This window comes from Gopherus evgoodei, chromosome 5 (genome assembly GCF_007399415.2).
Source record: "Gopherus evgoodei ecotype Sinaloan lineage chromosome 5, rGopEvg1_v1.p, whole genome shotgun sequence".
Classification (NCBI taxonomy): domain Eukaryota; kingdom Metazoa; phylum Chordata; order Testudines; family Testudinidae; genus Gopherus; species Gopherus evgoodei.
In genome coordinates this window covers 73,970,122-73,990,468 of record NC_044326.1, presented here as the reverse complement: position 1 = coordinate 73,990,468, position 20,347 = coordinate 73,970,122, and the positions used below count along the sequence as shown (strand labels likewise).

Below are 20,347 nucleotides of genomic sequence, written 5' to 3'. Positions count from 1 at the left end.
ATTCTGCAAGGGGCGGCAGTCCCTGCTATTTTGCCCCCAAGCAGTGCTACGAATTGCCGTCCGTGCGCCTTTAGAGTGGCAGGCGCATTTCCGCGGTGGTGGCAATTCAGCGGCAGCTTCTATGTTTAGCTGTCTGGGGCGGCTTCAGCTAAACATAGAAGCTGCCGCCGAATCGCTGCCACTTCGGAAATGCGCCTGCTGCCCTAAGGGCACACGGACTGCCCCTGCTGTCCGGCAGTAATTCGGTGTGCTGCTTGGGGCAGCGAAAACTGTAGAGCCGGCCCTGACTATAGACACTAGTATATTGACTTCACATATTTAGACCTCTGTCTAGATCAATTTTTAATATGGTAGTTATTGTGCTTTGAATAGAATCCTGTTCATAGTGACACTAACATGAATTACAAATGGGAAATGGGGCAAATTAAAAGCAGAAATGGATAAAAGCAAATGCTGAAGTTAAATACCTTCTGAACTGGCTGTTTGATCCAGACATATCCAGAAACTTAAGAGATTGCTTCTTACAATTAGCCTTTAAGGATTTCTCAGAGACACAATTGGAAATTTTTAATAATGACAGCTTAGATTTGTCTTTTCTTATTTTTCACTACTTCTCTTCATTCTACCCTGGTTCTGATTACAGGGGGCAATTTTTAATTAGTCTCAATTTGTATTATTAATCCATATTCCCACAGGCATGCTGTCAGCAATAAAATGTCTTAATAAATTAATTTCAAATCTATGTGTGATTTAGTAGTTGTCAAATGTATCTAATGTGCATTCAGGGAAGATTACATATTGTTTCTTCATCATAAATTCATTTTTTAATTTGTATGTCTCCTTCCTCATTGCTACTCTGTTTACTAAATTGATTAACCACAGGATATCTGAGTATATCTTTAATTATTCTCCTTCTGAGAGATAGAGAGGCTTTTGCATTAACTATGTTGTCATTTTCAGTTATAGTTTTTCCACAGCACCATGGATCTCTTGGTAATGAAACATCTTCACCAATACACAAAAAAAGTATTTAAGACAAGTTGCATTGGAAGAAACACCCTTAATGCTTTTGGTTCAGTCCATCAAAAGTGAAGTCTCTGTCTTTGGACTGAACGAAGATATACATGGGGGAAGGGGACAGGGACTGGCTGGTTTATAGGATTGGAGTCCATCTGATCACCAATTCAAATCCAAGCTCAGGTCAGTAGGAATCTGGGCCCAGGTACTCAAAGGTATTTAGGCTCCTAACTTCCACTGATTTCAAGATTAAGGCACCCCTGCAATCCACAGAACCCTCACTCAGTTGGAGCCAAAGCTCACTGCCTAAATTTCCACAGTAAAAACACTGCATGCCTAATTTTCTGCCACAGGCCAGCACCCTGGCCTCTCATGCCTCAAGTCAGGCAAAGATAAATGGTCTCTTGCCCATCTCACCTGCAAAGCCTGATCCAGTAGCTGTGCTCTGAATAGGGCTCACTCAACACTAAAGAGCTGGGTGGAGGAGGCATTAACACCCTCCCTTCTAAGCTTAAGCCCAATATGCAGGACATTCAGCTGGGATGCAGGAGACCCCAGTTCATTTCCCCCCTCTTCCGGAGGGAAAGAAATTTTAACAGGTGTTTTCCACCTCACGAGTACCCTAATCACTGGACTACAGAGTTATTCTCGCTCTCTCTGGCCTAATTAATACTTAATTATTTAGTACAAAGTGGAATGGCTTCAACAAGAGAGATTGAGATACGCCCTCTTTCCCCCAACCCCCGAGAATAGAATCATAGGACTGGAAGGGACCCCAAGAGGTCATCTACTCCAGTCCCCTGAACTCATAGCAGGACTAAATATTATTTAGACCATCCCTGAAAGGTATTTGTCTGACCTATTCTTAAAAATCTTCAATGATGGAGATTTCACAACTTCCCTAAGCAATTTATTCCAGTTCTTAACCACCCTGACAGTTAGGAAGTTTTTCCTAATGTCCAACCTAAACTTCCCTTGCTGCAATTTAAGCCCGTTGCTTCTTGTCCTATCCTCAGAGGTTACAAAAAACAATTTTTCTCCCTCCTCCTTGTAGCAAGATTTTACATACTTGAAAACTGATATCATATCCCTTCTCAGTCTTCTCTTCTCCAGATTCAACAAACACAATTTTTTTCAATCTTCTCTCATAGGTCATGTTTTCTAGACCTTTAATCATTTTTGTCACTCTTCTCTGGACTCGCTAATTTCTCCACATTCTTCCTGAAATGTGGTGCCCAGAACTGGACACAATACTCCTGTTGAGGCTTAATCAGCAGGGAGTAGAGAGGAAGAATTACTTTTCATGTCTTGCTTACAACACTCCTGTTAATACATCCCAGAACAATGTTCACTTTTTTTTGCAACAGTATTACACGTTTGACTCATATTTACCTTGTGGTCCACTATGACCCCCAGATCTCTTTCCGCAGTACTCCTTCCTAGGCAGTCATTTCCCATATGCCAGTCTAGTGGTTCAGACACTCACCTGAATAGTGAAGAATCGCTCTTCAAATCCATTTTCCTCTTCAGATGGGGAGAGGGAGAACTGAACTAGGTTCTCCCACATCAGTACCCTAACCCCCTGGTTAGTGGTTAAAAGGGGTTAGGTTCAACAAATTTTTGTCAAGAAAACTTCCTCAGGTCCAGGATGGAATGTCAGGGAGGAACAGGACTAAGAAAGATTATAGTCTTGTGGTTACAGCATGCCTCTGGCCTATGTAACAGAGTACTTGCTCCAAATCAGCGTGTCTGTAGTTCAGTTTTGCTGGCTGAAGCTGTTACATTTTGTATAAATAATTAAATATTGCTTGAGAGAGTGACTGACTATAGCTTAGTGGCTAGACCACTAACCATAGATGGAGGTTCAAGTCCCTGCTCAAATGAAGAGTTAATTATTTATGCACATCAGAAGCACTCCAGCAAAAGAGACTGAAAGAGTGGGAAAGTAGACTAGCCAATAGTCTGGGGGTTAGAGTACCTAGGTTACAAAAACTCACATATAAGTGCCCCTCTACCTGATTCACATCATTCCAGGCAAGTACCATAATCACCAGCCTCAAGGCTCTCCTATTTTTTTTCCCTCATTGGGTAACTTCAAAAAGGTCTCAGTTTCATCCAGATGTGGAATGAGTCCATTTTCAAAATCTTGACAAGTTTCACTGGCTGGGAAAACTGTTTTCTGTACAGCTCTACATATGATTACAAACCTACTAACAAATATAGTTGAGTACAACCCATAAAATATAGTCATGGTGACTTCACACAAAAGCTGTTTGCACAGGCACACCTACAGGTTCATAAAGATTTGCATACACAAGTTGACGGAGAATATTTCAAAGCAGATTAAAGACCCTTTTAAAATTTGGCCCCAAATGTCTTTCCTTACCAATGTCAATCTTTTCCATTTCTTAATATTTTTTTCACCTATGTTCTAATTAACCATAAGCCAAAATTGCTGTGTTCTTTTTTTTCTTTATGTATAGTAGCCTTACCCATATTATCAACAAGGATACGCACAGCTTCGAGAATAGCTTTTGTTACTTAACTGTAGCCACAATCCAGCCTGCAGGGTTCGTCTTTTTATTATATCACAGAAAATAATTGCTAGTTTTTATTTTTAATGCTTTCAGTGATTAATATTCCACTGCAAAGCATGAGTACCACACTAATCCTGATTATCTTTTTTCCAAGGATTTGATTATGGACCTGAAAGAGAATCTCTCTCATCACTTCAAAGACGTTATGGTTGGCCTGATGTATCCACCTGCATCCTATGATGCCCATGAACTCTGGCATGCTATGAAGGTGCTTGTCCAACTCAGAAATACTTATATTACTTATAGGCACAGATTACAGCAATTCACATCTGTTTCGTAGATTCTTTGACATACAACTGAATGATAAACTGTTAAAAAGGCATTTCTCAGTTTAGTGGGAGAGAAGAATATACAGTACTGTAAAATTTACATGTATTTTTATATTAAATGTAATATAAATAATCTAGCTTTAAAAAATACAGCAATCATTTAAGAGATGAATATAACCAGATAACTGAAGAAAATAACATATTTCTATAGTATGGTTTGTTAACTGAAATGTAAGTCCCTGATTCGGCAAACGCTTAGACATGTTCTTAGATATGCTCATAGGAGTAGTCCCATTGAATCTTTCTCATAAGGCTAAGCACATGCATAAGTGGTTGCATTGTCTGCACCTTAATACTTACCTTACTCTTTTATAAATCAGTGACTATCTTTTAACATTTTAATTTAATTCCCATTTTCAAGGCTAGGAACTATTTTATTGTATTAAGCAGTCATTGCCAGCAAATAAAATGAGCACCAACGTTGTCATTTTTTTAACAGTTGATATCAAGGCACTTTTAGAACTACTGGTATATTTTTAAAAAGATGGTTAGCAGTGAGATTATTATAGCCCATTAGTAGCATCAGAAGTACTATTTTTATCATTGACCAGGATTGGCAAATCTAGAATTTTTCTACATTTGAATCAAGTTTGTGCTTTTTTACACTCTTGTACCTTAATTGTGGCATCGATGGGATTACTCGGATGCATAAAATAATGCACATACATAACTCTGCAGAATTGGGGCCTTGCTGACATATTCTTCTCCTGTTCTAAATGCAGAATTCTCATTGTCATTAACAAGAGCTGTATGCACCTATGAAAAGCAGTATATGTAGCATTCATTCACCTGAATTCAAACTCACATACTGAAGTCAACAACTTTGTGGGGAAATGTAATGATTTGCAATCCTACATGGTATGAAAGTAATGAAGAAGTACTTCATGTAAAAATCAAGTACTGTTGTAAACATTGCAAAACATACTTCTAAGTAGTTCCAAAAAAGAGAAACTGGAAGCAGAGCATATTATTGATGCTCAGATATATTTCAGATTGTCTAAACCCCTAGCACAATTAGGGACAGCATGCTTAGTACATGCATTTAATTCTTTACAAAGCCCACATATTTAAAAGGGCTTTATTGCTCCCTAGGAATGAAATTCACCCCAGTGCATTTTCTCCTTTGGTAGGGCATTGTCTCACTCTCCATGTTGCTTTAGCAATAGGACACTTCACATGCTTAACTTTAAGTGTTAGTGTTGGAGGCTCAGTTCTAATATTAATTACACTGAAGCTAATCAGAAACCCTGAAAAGATTGGAATCAGTACTCTTAATAATAGGAAAATAACCCATAAATATAAAACATGAACTCCTCCAACAGAGACTATCATACTTTCACTGTCCTTGACAAATATTACACATTGTATTGGAAGCCATTATCTCTACTAGTAATGACCTTGCTTGTTTGCTATTTTTTCCTTGCAGGGAGCAGAGATGGAAGAGAACTGTCTAATTGATATATTAGCCTCAAGATCAAATGGGGAGATTTTCCAAATGAAAGAAGCCTACTTAATGCGTATTGTTTATTTTATTTTATTTAAGTATACAGTAGCATATCCTGCAAGGGTGCAATTCTGACTAGAAGTGGATATAGTTGCATGACTAAAAGAGCTAGACTTCCAAAGATGAGTTCTTAAAGCCAATTGTTTTCCCCTCTTTCCTTGTTTCAGGATAATTGTACATAAAAGGCTGAAGCAAAATGTATAAAACAAGTTTAAATTTGTAATGTACAGTATTAGCATAAAAATATCTCAGTATTTTTAAACATTCATGATTCTGTGATCTTTGAAATGTCTCTCAGTCCACAGACTGATATTTTTGGACTATAACTTTTGGATGAAGATTAAACTCTTTAAATCTTTAAAGAGAAGGAGCGGGGGGGTTGGTTTTTTTTGTTTTGGGTGCTTATTTGTTTGTTTGTTCTCCATCTTATAACTATCTCACTAATTCTGCACTAATTGTCATTTTAGGATTGAACCCATGGTCACTGTTTAGGTAAAAATCCTATTAAAGTCACGGAGATTCTTACTAGCTGCGGGACTACAGAGCAGATCTTCTTAGGTGTTTAGGCACCTAAAGATGTAGATAGGCACCTAAAGGGATTTTCAAAAGTGCATAAGCAAGTTAAGTGAATTAGATGCCTAGCCTGCTTAAACTCTTGTGAAAATCCCTTTGAAGATCTATCCCCACATGATTAGGCCAATTTATTCCTCACTGCAGAATGAAAAGTATTAAAAGACTTGCAAATGTCAATATACTGAGCATATTTTTTATTCTTGTTACTCATCACTATTTGCAAATCTTCACTAACATTATTCAGAGAATATTTGTGTGTTCTACAAATTATACATTTAACATAAGTTTGTTGTGGTTTGCACCCCAGAATACAACAATGATCTTCAGCAAGACATTTATTCTGAGACTTCCGGCCACTTCAGAGACACACTTATGAACCTCACTCAGGTACTGTACAATCTCAAAATAGGTTTTACTTTTTTAAGAAATGCAGAGCCATCTTCTAACATTGCTGAAGGACCCTCAGATTTTAAGTTGGCTACAGTTAAAACTAATCCATGCTCAATATTGTTGAAAAGCTACATTTTTAAAGTGACAGCAAAAAGGGGAAAGATTAGAATTTGAATTCTTTCATCTGCTTTTACTTTGGCTTTAAAATGCAACCATAGGTCAATTGAGTATTTTATTGAACGAGAATCTGAAAATGCCGTCTGACTCTATATCCAAATGAGATTTCCTTTCACAAGTTCTATTTTTCTTCATTAGTAGAATGTACTGTCCATATTACAGTTTGTATGTCACATAGAAAAATAGAGAAATAGCTGACCTGACTATGCAAGAAATTATTAAACAGATCTTTATAGTCCTTCTGTTTTCAGAAAAAAACATGTTATTTGTGCTGAACAAATATGCCAGACAACATGCTGTTTACACTGTGGTGGTACCTCATGCAGGAGGATTGTCAAAATTATTTACAAACTTCCTGATCCTGTAAAGAGCTTGAGTGCTTTTTGTTGAGATATGGTCAATTCTCACTAAATTAGGAGATTCTCAGCAGCTCAGAATTGGTGATCAACGCTTTACCGAAATCAAACCCTAAAATATTGTGCCATAAGTCAAGGGACAGAGGAGAAATGGGGACATTAATTACTGTTATCAAAAAGACACAGAGGGGGAAGATGCCTTCATGCTAGTGGCCTAATTAATTTTATTTGTATTTCAGGAATTATTACAGCTTAAACATCTAAATAAGTTTAGCGTGAAAACTGAATTAGAGACTTTCACAATATGGATCAAAACAACAGGTGCACTGTCAGAAATCTACATGTACCTTTGTACTTGCATTTGTTTTTACAAATAAGTACACAAATGACTGTTTGCACATGGAAAATGGAGAGCTGCAGTCACAATGGGTGACGGCACAGTTTTGTGCTTGCTCCTGGACCCGAAACTTTGACTCTATATTTGTATTACATTAAAAGAAAAAAAAAACTCCTACACTAAAAGAACACTAAGGTTGACAAGTCAACCAGCCAAAAGTTAGGATTAAGGATTAAGGTTTCCTGAGAAACTTTATTTTTGCTTCCTTGTACATATGCATTATGATATAGTCTTATTGCTGTTTTTTTTACACATGACCCCTTCCTCATTCAGTGCACAGGATGGACAGTGCTCATTTAATAAGCATTCAGTATTTCTCTTTATCCTGATTATTCAGCATGTAGCTGCATGCATTATTTAGTGAGTACCATCAAACCCTGGACATCTTTGAACATTTTGGTTTACATGACTTTCCCAGTACCACATAGGAACTATGTGAGAGGCAGGGGAAGTATCTAATTTTTCTGGGTGCCATTCAATTGCTTTAACCATAAAACCATCTGTGACAGAGCATGGTGAGTGAGTACTTATGGAAGACCTGGGGGAGGGTAAGTGCAAGTCCTGCCCTCATCTAAAGGCTCCTCCACCAGCCTAAGAGGAGAAACTACTGAACCCAGGTCTCAAGTGAAATCGGGGACAATTGATGAGGAACAGCAATGGAAGTGAGGATAGGGTTGCCAACTCTGACTGAAGCTATTCTGGGAGATTTTTTTCCAACATGACATAATGTCATTCTCTTAAAATATCCTATTAAAATCTCTGGGATTGCTTTCAAGTCACCAGGAGATTGATGCAAATTCCCTGGAGACTCCAGGCCAATCCTGGAGGCTTGGCAACCATAAGGGAAGGTCACAGGATCAAAAGCAAGGAACAAGAAGGAGACACTGAGCAGAGAACATCCGACAGCATCCACTGTTCTGCAAAGGTGTCCAGGAAGTCAATGGACTTAGCCGAGAGAAACACTGCTCAGACATGTGATCTGAGGGAGGAGCGGAAATAGGACCCACAGTCACAGAGCACCTCCCCCCTCAGCATCCTCCTTTTGAAATGGTGGATGGCCACCTTGGCCAGTGCTAGGAGGAGGTTGATGAGAAGGTCTCATGACTTTGTGGGGCAACAGCTGGGCTGTGGATAAATCAGGAAGTGCAGAGAACAGTGCAGCCATCACCATAAGCCAGAAAAGGTGCTGTAGCCTGGCGCACTCAAGATAGATGTGCACCAGGGTCTCCCTCATGCCACACAAGGGGCAAGAAAGGTGAACTGCACCAACCACATACCCATGCTCATGACTCCATGAACGAGCTGCCAACTAATATCCCCAGAGTGCCACAAGACCAATGTGGAATACAGTCTGACCCACCAGAGTGCCTCACCTTCCACTGGTGGTAGGAGTTCCCACCAGTCAATGGTAGAGTTGGACACAAGGGTGAGGAAATGAAAGGCGTGGAGCACAAGCATGTACAGCTGTGCATTTTCTCTCTTTTTTTTTTTTAATCAGGGTAGTACACAAAGACCTCAGTCAGGATTGTTAGGTGATGTACAAAAATATGAAGGCCTGGCCCCTGCTCCAAAGAACTTTCAGTCATAGTAAGTCTTAATGATTAAGGCCATGATTCAGCATGATTCTTAAGCATTTTACCCAACTTTAGGCACATAAATAGTCCTAATGAAGCCAAGGTGACTTCTCACATGCTTAAAGATAGGAAAGTGCTTACACACTTTACTAAATTAGGGCCTAATTCAAAACCATGTAATTTCAGGCCCTTATCCTGCCAACATTCATTCATAATTTTACCTACAAGAATAAAGGACACTACTCTGTGTGTTTGCAGAATGGGGGCCTTGTTTGTACAGAATCTTTCATACAAACTTTGGGGGATATTCTCAGTGGGTGTAAATCACAGCTTCATTAACTTCAATGAAGCTATGCCAATTTTTAACACCTGATGAACGCGACCAATTCATACCAGCTGATGAACTGGACCATTATCTCAAAATGCTTTGCAGAGTTAAACAATAAATAACAGCACATGGTCTAGCAGGGAGGAATGGCAAAGATAAAAAACATAAGTTCAAGGTTGAAAAGGATGACTTCTGATGAGGTTCGAAATGAGATGGGGAACGGATGACAAGGAGAGAGAAAATATGTATGTTCCAGATGTAGGCACTGCAAAAGAGAGACTTTTTCCTTCTAATGTTCAACAGATTTTCTCACTGGTGATGAACTCCTTGCCACCCCAAAAAGACTGCACAATATCTTAGTTCTTACCCTCATTAAAGCCATGGCAATTTTGTCTTACAACCAGGACAAATACAAAACATCCTGCCCTATAATCTGCAATAATCATTATCAAAACACATTGCCACAAATATCCCCAAAGAGGGTGACTAGGGATCACCAGATAGGTAGGATCCCACCAGCTACTCATCTCAGATTCTGGAGCCTAAAAAGAGCTCTGGAGAACTCCAGCTGCACTGCTTCATACTGTGCTTCTTTGTAAGTTGTTAATTGTTATCTATGTGTGAATATTAGCTTATATATGTTAATAAAAACAATTGTAGAAAAGTCAGATGGCACTTAATTTAAAATATTATCCTTTTTATAGTTTCTCTTTTGGATAGTCTTGTAGAATAAACTGGACAATGCTGCAGATTAAAATAGAAAATTTGATTCTTTCTACCTATTTCTACCTATGTAACTTATAGAAAGGATGTCATTCTGTATCAACAGTTTCTGTTTTTTTATGTTTTCTTTAAAAATATATTGGTTTACTCTCTATTAAATTCTGGGACCTTCATCCTGCAATTGATAGCACACATGCATTTATAATACAGGTCAATAGGGCTCTGTGCAGGAGTGCCATAATTACAATACTGAGGCCTATAATACTTTTCCATAAGGAAAAAGCATACATATCTCCCATCCACCCACCCCTTGCACCACCACCAATTAATGGGTAGTGGCAAAATCCTTCTGAGAGGCAAGCTTCTAGAAGGCTTATTACATCCTAATTAATGTAAGTACTTGGATTGAATTATAATTATCCAGAATTTTAATATGACATGAAGAGTTGATTTATTTCCCCCCCCAGGTTTTGGCACGGATATGAATTAAAATACCATCATTTTCTGGAATTTAAAAAGAAGAATATTGATGCAGTTTGTAAGATTATCTGATCAAACAATGCCAAGAATAGTCATTAAAAAAATTAACTGTAGGGTTTTTTTGTTTATGTAGAATACTGCTGCTCAGTTTTTATTGTCCACTTGTCATATTTTTCCAGTTTCATGTATTCAATCACAGGAAGTCACTCCAGCATAATTTCCTTTAAGCAATTTATCTTGTCACTAAGAACTTCATTCTTTGTTCTGTGCAAATTCTTTAAAATTTAATTAAAATGTGAATTAACATATTTTCCAGGCAAGAGTTGAAACCTGGTCATTCTAGTAGTTGGCAGACAATACATAATTTTAATCCTTACTTTCACTTTTGTACAGAATGATTGTCAACTCCAAACTAAAGTAAATTGCTTCAAAAACTTATAATTAAGGCAATGATTAAGTGCTGTCTGAGACTTATGACTCCTGCAACCTGGGATGATTTGTATCCTTACACTGTAATTATGATTAAAAGGAGTTATTCTAAATGACTTTTCTTTTGTTACAACTATATATATCTGATCCTAATTTATTAACTAAATCGTATCTGCTTGGTTTACAGAACTGCAAAGCCAAAAGAGCTACAGGAGAATAAGCTGTATTCTATTTTGACTCATACATTATCAAAATTGTCAGGCAACTTCTCAATCTTTAATCTTAATTATAGGTGATGATGGTAACATGAAGTGTAAAGCAGATTGATCACTATTTGATACGACTGATCTTGCAGTTTGGACAGTGTGTGGTTTTTTTCCTTGTAAAAAACGGCAAAGTTATATGAACATATCAGTGGAAAATAAACTGGGGACACAAAGATGCCATTTGTACTGTTATTTTCCACATCATAAGCACGTTATAATAACTTTATAAACAGGTAACGTCATCTAGTTATTTACTAACTTTTCTTTTATGTAAGTAAAGGGTTAGTTAAAAATGTGATCTCACGGGGAACCCACTTGTATCCACCTCTACTACCACTTCGTCATCAGTCCCATCATGATTCTAGAATTCCTCCATCCTAAGGGAATGGCTCTCGGAGATGTGCCATAGCAATTCCCGATGTGACCTGTAGAATATTTTAGGTCTGTACAGACCAGCTCTGTCACACCCATTCTTGTGTAAAATCCTGGAACAGATATCTCAGTGAATGAGAAGTAGTATTATATAAAGACCATCTCATTCTCTTGCAGTCATTTTAGAAGAATTAATAGAAGAAAATGTTATAACATTTTACAGGGAACCCGGGAGGAAGGGTATGCAGATCCTGCTATGGCTGCTCAGGATGCAATGGTAACTACAATCAGCTGTCAGTTTCTCAAAAATAATAGAAAACAAAAATGTAGCTATTTGAAAGTCTTGTTTAAAGGAGTTTGGAACTGATGATCTTTTTCACCTTGTTATTATTTTAATGCCTTAGGTCCTATGGGAAGCATGTCAGCAGAAAACAGGGGAACACAAAAATATGATGCAAATGATCCTGTGCAACAAAAGTTACCAGCAGTTGTGGATGGGTAATTATCATCACTTATGAATCCAACTACTCAGTATTTGAATGTATAATGGAAAGGGAAAATATAGCTTACAGAGAAAACAGGCATAATTTTAACTATGCACACAGAAGCTGAATTCACAAATCAATATTCAGGTTCCAGTGCAGTCTGAAACAAGAGCCTGAGCCTACATTCTTTGTGCTCCCAAAACTCCAACTGAAGTTAACGGAAGTTTTGGGCGTACAAGGACTACAAAGCTGAACTCATCGTAGAATAGAAAGTGAAAAAAAAATGCATCATAGCGATGACAATTAAGGTGATGGGCTCAGTCTTCAGCTGTACTGACCTCACCAGTGGTGCTGGAACTAGGGGTGCTGGGGGCTCCCTTGAAGTAGTAATAACAAACGTCAAATACGTGGTTTCCATGGTCAGCACCCCCATTATAAAAATTGTTCCTGCACCCTTGGAGCTCACACTCAATTCATCCGGTGGGAGGGAGTCAAAAATGCACTGAAGCCACCTTTCCACTTTGCGCAGTCTTAGGGGGCAGACAGGGCCAAATACTGCCCCCCCCCCCCAAAAAAAAACTCAACCAAACAAGTAACAGCTGCTTAATAGAGCTGGTTGGAACAGTTTTAATTAAACATAGTTTTGTCAAAACATGGTGTTCCATCAAAGCTGATACATTTTGCAGAAACATGTCAATGTTGTTTTTTTCAATGGGAAGGCTTCTGATATCAGTGCGGACTCCCCAGTTGCTCGTGTGTAGCCAGAGAGTGAGATGAATCGAAAACCTGACCTTTTCAGTCCAAAAATAGACATCTAGACAATACTGTTTTGAGAAAATGTTCAAAACATTTTGGTTTTGTTCCAATGTGGAATGAAAACAAATCTCAAAATGGAATTGTCATTCTCCAGACAGCTCTATAGCATAAAGGGTGGACTAATTTACTTCAGCTTGTAATGCTCTCCTAGAGGTTATTACATCAACAAGGATAAGCAGGAACATACTCCTAACCCCAATTCACCTCATAGGGGATGGGGGCAGGTGTTAGCATAGTCCTGGGTTGAGAATCTGTCCCAATCTCTTATTGTAGATTAAGTTTCATCTTGAGGTAAAAGACATCTCAAAAGTAAACAGCAATAAAACTGCTGGGGCTAGTTTCTACTTTTAATACAGAATATAAATAAACATGTATTCATTTCTTTCAAGTTTTTCAGGAGTTCCAAAACATCTCTGGGCAAGATATAGTAGATGCTATTAATGAATGTTACGATGGATATTTTCAAGAACTGCTGATAGCAATAGGTAAAATAAAATGATTATTTTCCACTGGTAATAACTTCTTAATAATTATACAGTATAGTATATCTGGTCCATTAAAAGATGCAAATATAAGCTTTTTGTGCTATTTTCCCCACTAGTTAATTTTCATATATGGTGTAGAAACTTTGAACATTTGGAAGAAAATCAGCCAACAATCTAAGAGTATACAGAAGAAAGGGCATTTAAATTGCATTGTAGGTTGAGGCTAAAAACTAAAATGTGGTCACTGCATTAGGACAGAGGAGAACTGGATTCTGCTTCTGGTTTTGCTACAAACTTCCTATGTGACTATGGAAAAGTCCATTAGGCCCTCTGCCCACACTAAAACAAATGGCAAAACTGCATGTCTTCAGTGGTGTAGGATCAAGCTCCTAAATTTTCTGTGCCTCAGTTTCCCCATCTGTATAATTACAGTAATCATGGGCAATGCGTAATGGAGGCTGCAGGATGCTAAGCTTCCCCAAACCTCTGTTAATTCTGCCCCCCATGGTCCTGGGGCCAGGCAGTGGCAGGGCTCAGAAATCCTCCAGGCAGCCAGGACTTGGGACAGGACTTGGGGCGACCGGGGATTCAGGCTGTGGCTCAGGGCAGCTTGGGTGGGTCAGCCGGGATTAGGCTGAACAGACAGCAAGTGTGAAAAATCGGGACAGGAGGTGGGGGGATAATGGGAGCCTATGTAAGAAAAAGCCCCCCAAACTCAGGACTGTCCCTATAAAAGCGGGACATCTGGTCACCTAGCCGGGATCCATCTGGCTGCAGTGGGGGGTTTAAGGCTCCTCTGGGGCGTTCACGCATCACCTATGAAGGTAATAATACTTCCCTACCTCACAAAGATGTCATGTGGCTAAATTCATTAAGTTTGTGAGGCACTTACATAGTATGGTGATGAACGCCATTAAAAAAAATCTATAAATAGCAGATTATTATGACTGAAAAATACAACCATATATTTAAACTACCAGCATCTTTAAGATGAGCCACAGGTAAAGTTGCCCTGCTTGCTGGGAGGAAGGCCTACAGCTAGTACAGAAACGGAGAGGCTTCTTGCAGGTGGCCTGAGATTAGAACTTTATGATCTGCAGCTTCAACAGGCAATTCCATAGGACTGAAAATTCTGCCATCTCCCACTGAATGAGTATTGTTAGGAAAACTCCTTGAGGAGCACCCCAGGTTTTTTCTAAGACAGAAGGGGCTGCCTGACCTACAGCCATGAACTGTGCAACGTGAGAACGTTTCTATCAACTGGCAGCAATTTGTTTCATTTCAACCCAATAAGCACCCTCAAGATCACATAAACACACTGTTGATGCAGGTTTCTGACAGTCTTTAATGTTTCTCCTTTTCTCCATAACATCTCTCTCCTAGTTCTCTGTGTTCGAGATAAACCTTCCTATTTTGCATATAGGCTTTACAATGCAATCCATGTAAGTAGCACTATTCTTTCATATATTTTAAAGAACAGCTTTACTGTCTCTATTTTGAATGATTTAGCTCTTTTGCTTTAAAAGGGTTGGGGGTTTGATAGCTTCTACATTTACAGTGTTGCTTGATTGTTTTAAAAATTTTGGCAATGTTATCAATTTCAAAGCCATAATGCTTGAGCAACAGTTGAGTTTTCTTCCAACACTACTTGTCCAGTAACTGCATTGACTTTTTGAAAAATGAAAACCATCATTTCATATGGACTGCATCTCCACCTCGTGGGCAAAACTCAAAGCACACATTTTATTCGACATGATCTGTTCTCATCTGACTTCCCACTGTACAGCTTTAATAAAGATCACTGTGAATGGCATAATACAAATACTGTGACATTGGGTGCAAATGTGGGTATATGCATATGCATTCAGAAGAATCCACAAATACTGCATAGGGAAAAAAAATACCATGAATGTGTTTTTCTTCATATTGTGTGCTGCTGGTGTAAATTTATGTAAAGTATTTATGACAAAATTGAAAATATTCTGAATCTGAGCATTTTCATATTTTTTCAAATTCAAAATTGATTTCATTTTCACAAAATTGTTGTGCTAAACCAGGATCATTTTTGAGTGAAATGTGGCATTTTGTAATTATTTCTTATTTTCATAATCAGAATAGATTTGAGAAAATACTTTACATTGCAGAAAAATTTAAAAAAAAATAAGTAAATTTCTCATTTCCTCCTAGTGTCTAGTGATTTATGTCAATGAAATGCTTAGTGATATGGTATGCTGCTGATAGTAGGCGTTTCAAAGAATATTCCATTCCACAGTGCATTAGTCAATCAGATTGTGTCAAACTCTTGTCAGATTTCTATTTAGAATATTGCATGATTAGCATCAGTCTGTTAAGAAAGCTTCTAAATATTTAGAACTATGATTTGCATAAAATCCATACTAGGTTGTTAGAAAGATTTTAGTGCACCCACCAAATAAGAATCAAATCCTGTAAATGCAGCTTTCTGAGTATCCCTTGCTACTAGCTAATTGATAAATTCAACCTGCCACCTTTATATAGACCAACATTTTTAATAACTATTTCCCCTGCAACCTTCAAAATTGTTTGAATTAATGTTACTGTCCACTAGATGTCACCATTCCTCCAGAAGTGTCCTGAAGAAGAGCACTAAGCTTGAAAGCTTCTCTCTCTCACCAACAGAAATTTGTCCAATAAAAGATATTATTGTAGATGGGTTCGGTCACAGAGACCTCCTTTGGGATTGTCACCTGACGTACTGAAACTACCTCTGAGCTTGTTTTCCCTGTCAGCTTGGGACTCCAGAACCCTGCCCTATTGAGACAGACAACGCTAGTCTGCTGCAACACAGCCCCAGGTCTGAACCATGTCCCCAAGGCTGCAAGCTTTAACTGAAAACCACTCAGCAGGTCACCTCTTTCCAGAACCAAGACACCCAGCTCCCAACGGGATCCAAACCCCAAATAAATCCATTTTACTCTGTATAAAGCTTTTACAGGGTAAACACATAAATTGTCCGCCCTCTACAACACTGACAGAGAGATATGCACAGCTGTTTGCTCCCCCAGGTATTAATCACTTACTCTGGGTTCAATAATAAACAAAAGTGATTTTATTAAGAATAAAAAGTAGTATTTAAGTGGTTCAGATAAAGTAAGTCACCAAGTAAAATAAAGCAAAAACATGCAAGTCTAAGCCTAATACATTAAGAAACTGAATACAGGTAAATCTCACCCTCAGAGATGTTCCAATAAGCTTCTTTCACAGACAAGACGACTTCTTAGTCTGGGCCCAATCCTTTCCCTTGCTACAGTTCTGTTAGCTCCAGGCGGTAACTAGGGGATTTCTCATGACGGCAGCCCCCTTTTTTCTGTTCCACTCCCCTTCTATATCTTTGGCAGAAGGCGGGAATCCTTTGTCTCAATCTGGGTTCCCACCCTTCCTTCTAAATGGAAAAGCACCAGGTTTAAGATGGATTCCAGTATCATGTGACATGTTCATATGTCCTGTGAGACTTCATTATTCACTGGCTGGCACCCAGGTATACAGGAAGACTTACAAGTAAACAGAGCCATTTACAACCAATTGTCCTAGTTGATGGGAGCCATCAAGATTCCAAGCCACCATTAATGGCCCACACTCTGCACAGTTACAATAGGACTTCTGAGTAAAAATTCGTATCTTTAGCTTCAGATACAAGAATGATACATTCATACAAATAGGATGAACACATTCAGTGGATCATAAGCTTTGTAATGATACCTTACAAAAGACCTTTTTCATAAAGCATATTTCAATTACATCATATTCACACTTATAAACATATTTCCATAAAACATATGGAGTGCAACATCAGAATTATCTCATCTACCTTCTTTCTCACCATTCCTCCATGTAGAATCTATCTGAGAAATTGAACAGCTCACAGGATTCATGGTTGGATACAAAGCATTACAGTTCTAAACCTGTTTAGAATCTGATGGTTGTTCAGCAACCTATGTGAAAAAATATGGTGGTCTCAGTCTAGTCTTCAGTGGACAAAATGCACATAACAAAAGCCATCATCCCACCTGGCATTCTTGTTGGCAGTCTCAACAAAAAAGACTGACTGAGGTCCTGATTCAGCAAAGCACTTAAGCACATGCTTTAAAAAAAGTAGTAGTAAATACAACTGTACATTAATAACACTTAAAGAAAAATTTGAAGTGGCGTTTAACATGCAGATTGTTATCTCAATTATACAGTAATATGAAATGCACTATTCATACATGAGAAAGCTCAGTATAGTAAAACCTCTGTACACCTCAAACTTCTCTCAGATCCAGAATATATAACTAGATGGCCTAATCAATTTACTCATTTGCACATAATATTAATATATTCAGATAGACAGACTCATCCAAGTTTCCTCATATCTTTCTCATCTTTTAGGAGTATGGTTTCCATAATAAAACTGTTATCAGGATTTTGATTGCCAGAAGTGAAATAGATTTGATGAATATAAGACGACGATACAAAGAGAGATATGGGAAATCTCTGTTTCATGACATCAAAGTAAGTAACTCTGTACTTTTGCATGTACACAGTACCTAGTTCAATAGCAGAGTTTCATAAATCCATATGAGAGCTTTAACAATAGCAAATGTTGAGTTAATTCTGAACCCTAATCTAATCATTTGATGCAAAGGCAGCAGTAGCAATATGCTTCCTGAACTCATGTTACATCAGTTCAGTGCCTCTGACTACTTTCAGTAAATGAACAATAAAGATGAGATAATATTTCCCACTAAATTCTAATCACACTTTCATATTATAGGCTGGATTCTGTCCCGCCCCCAGAACAGAACTGCCTGCTAGGCAAATATTTTGCATTAAGGTGTTCCCCTACTGGTGCAGAATGAGTGGAGCAGCTCTGTGGTCTTCCTGCATAACCCCCTGATGCAGGGGTGAAAGTAACTTACAGGACATACTGGTACTGCCAAAGTCCTGAGGGGGCACGGCCTCATCTGGAAGAGGCGTGGCCTCGACCAGAAGGGGTGGGGCCTCTCAAGATCTAAAGGCCCTGGAGCACCAGCTGTGGCTGGGAGCCGCACGGCCTTTAAATCAACCTGGGGCTCCCAGTTGCAGAGGTGGCTAGGAGCCCTCAGGGCTCAGGGGCAAATTAAAGGGCCTGGGGCTCTGGCCACCGCAGAGCTCCGGGCCCTTTAAATCCCCACCACAGTTCCGGCTGCCAGAGCTGTGGGTGGGATTTAAAGGGCCCGGAGCTCCCATGGCTATGGGGAACCCCAAGACTTGCAGGGCTGGGGCTGGGATTTAAAGTGGCGGGGAACTCTGAGCCCTTTAAATCCACGCCCCAGCCCGGCTGCTAGAGCCAAAGACAGGATTCAAAGGGCTCTGGGCTGCCCGCAGCCGCTCTGAGCCCTTTAAATTCAACCTCAGCCTGGCCGCGAGAGCTGCTGGCCAGAATCAAAGGGCTCTGGGCTGCCCGCAGTGACGGGAAGCTCTGAGCTCTTTAAATCACAGACCCAGCCCAGCCACCGGAGCCATGGGTGGGATCCAAAGGGCTCTGGGCTCCCCGCTGCGGCTATATACTACTGGGAAAAATTCTAATAAACATTTAAAATGAGTCTGATGTCAGTCCCACTGAAGTTTTGCCATTAACCGCAATAAAAGCAGAGCGGGTTCCGTGTCTGCAGGATCTGGTCCTTTATTTTGAGTTATTTTCTCAGAAACATGATCACTCAGATTTTAATTTGACTCACAATGATGTAGATCCAGAGTATCTCCACTGACTTCAATTCCTGGGAGTCAGTGGAGATACTCTGGCTTTATATCAGTGTAAGGGAAATCAAAATCTGTCCTACAGAGTGCCTTGGGTGTTTTTACATAGCAACCATCAGAAAGATCTATTTTTCTTGTACTGTCAGTCCCATATCTCCAGACAAGCATGAACTGTATTGTTAAATTCTTGTAAAATGATTCAGTACAGTAAATGGCTTTCCAATGTTTTTATGATTTTTTTTTTTATGTTTTATCAGAAAATATCTAGGGCCAAGATTTTCAAAACTGATCAATGAATTTTCAGTGCCCAATTTGAGATACATTAAAAGGACCTGATTTTCAGAAAGAGCTGAGCAGCCACCTTCTGAAAATCAGACCTTGTAGGTGTCTCAGCTTCTCCCCCACCCCCCACAAAAATGAGAGATCCAAAATTACTAATCACTTTTGAAAATCTTGGTCTAGAATCTTTATGAAGCATTGAAAGTCTTGTGCAAAACCCACAACTTCTTAAATGTCCTCCAGTCCCTAATGCACAAAAATGGTTTTCTTGGCCGGGCGAGAGGAAAAATTATCATCACAAAAAGATTCTTTCCCTTGCAGCATTTTGCTTCAGGACATTACGAGACAGCTTTACTTGCCATCTGTGCTGGTGATGCTGAAGATTATTAAAGGAAGAAGACAATGAATTTTGAAAGCTGTATGGATCCATTTTTAATAGAAATCCAAGCCAGGCACATTTCCTATAACTATTAGTTATTCCTGATCTCTGTAAAAAAGTGGATGAATCAATGCTAGATATTTTCTAACTTTAAATTTTTTTGAAAACAAGTGTACAAACTTGTTTTGTCAGGAATATGATTTTTCCCAACTTGTGAAGAAATGCTGTTACTGTGAAATACATTATCTAATGTAAAATTAATACAATTCTATTTAACTAAAATGTATGTGTATTATTTTGCCTTATGATGGGGTTTACCGACCCCACGTCAAGGGAATGATGGAGCAGTACAGGAACAAGAAGGCCCTGCTCCTCCACAGTTGCAAATCACGCTTCAAACGGAGGACCTGTTTAAAAGGGGACAGTGACAATCAGGGGGAGGGAGACAGTAGAGAGGCTGTCTGCAGGAAGGAAACAAACAAGACAGTTTATAGCAATAGGGACAGAGGATCCATAGGGGAAGGGTGGACCATGGGTAAGACTAGTGCAGGTAAGACCTAACTGGGAGACCAGGGTACTGACTGCTTTTCTCTCCTCTTTTCCCAACGAAGGGGAATAACTGGACACTAAAAAG

The 20,347-nt window shown here is 39.0% G+C and overlaps 1 protein-coding gene across 3 annotated transcripts in view; it reads left to right on the top strand.

Moving 5' to 3' along the window:
- The window catches only part of ANXA10 (annexin A10), a 52,871-nt gene extending 32,934 nt beyond the window's left edge, over nt 1-19,937 (top strand). For all 3 annotated transcript variants that reach the window (XM_030565450.1, XM_030565449.1, XM_030565451.1), the window contains exons 4-12: nt 3,709-3,822; nt 5,370-5,460; nt 6,328-6,407; nt 11,736-11,789; nt 11,917-12,010; nt 13,203-13,298; nt 14,682-14,740; nt 17,706-17,828; nt 19,656-19,937. In XM_030565450.1, the coding sequence (XP_030421310.1) occupies nt 3,709-3,822; nt 5,370-5,460; nt 6,328-6,407; nt 11,736-11,789; nt 11,917-12,010; nt 13,203-13,298; nt 14,682-14,740; nt 17,706-17,828; nt 19,656-19,724 (780 nt within the window). In that variant the 3' untranslated portion in view covers nt 19,725-19,937. The remainder of the gene's footprint in view (nt 1-3,708; nt 3,823-5,369; nt 5,461-6,327; nt 6,408-11,735; nt 11,790-11,916; nt 12,011-13,202; nt 13,299-14,681; nt 14,741-17,705; nt 17,829-19,655) is intronic.
- The last annotated feature ends 410 nt before the right edge of the window (nt 19,938-20,347 follow it).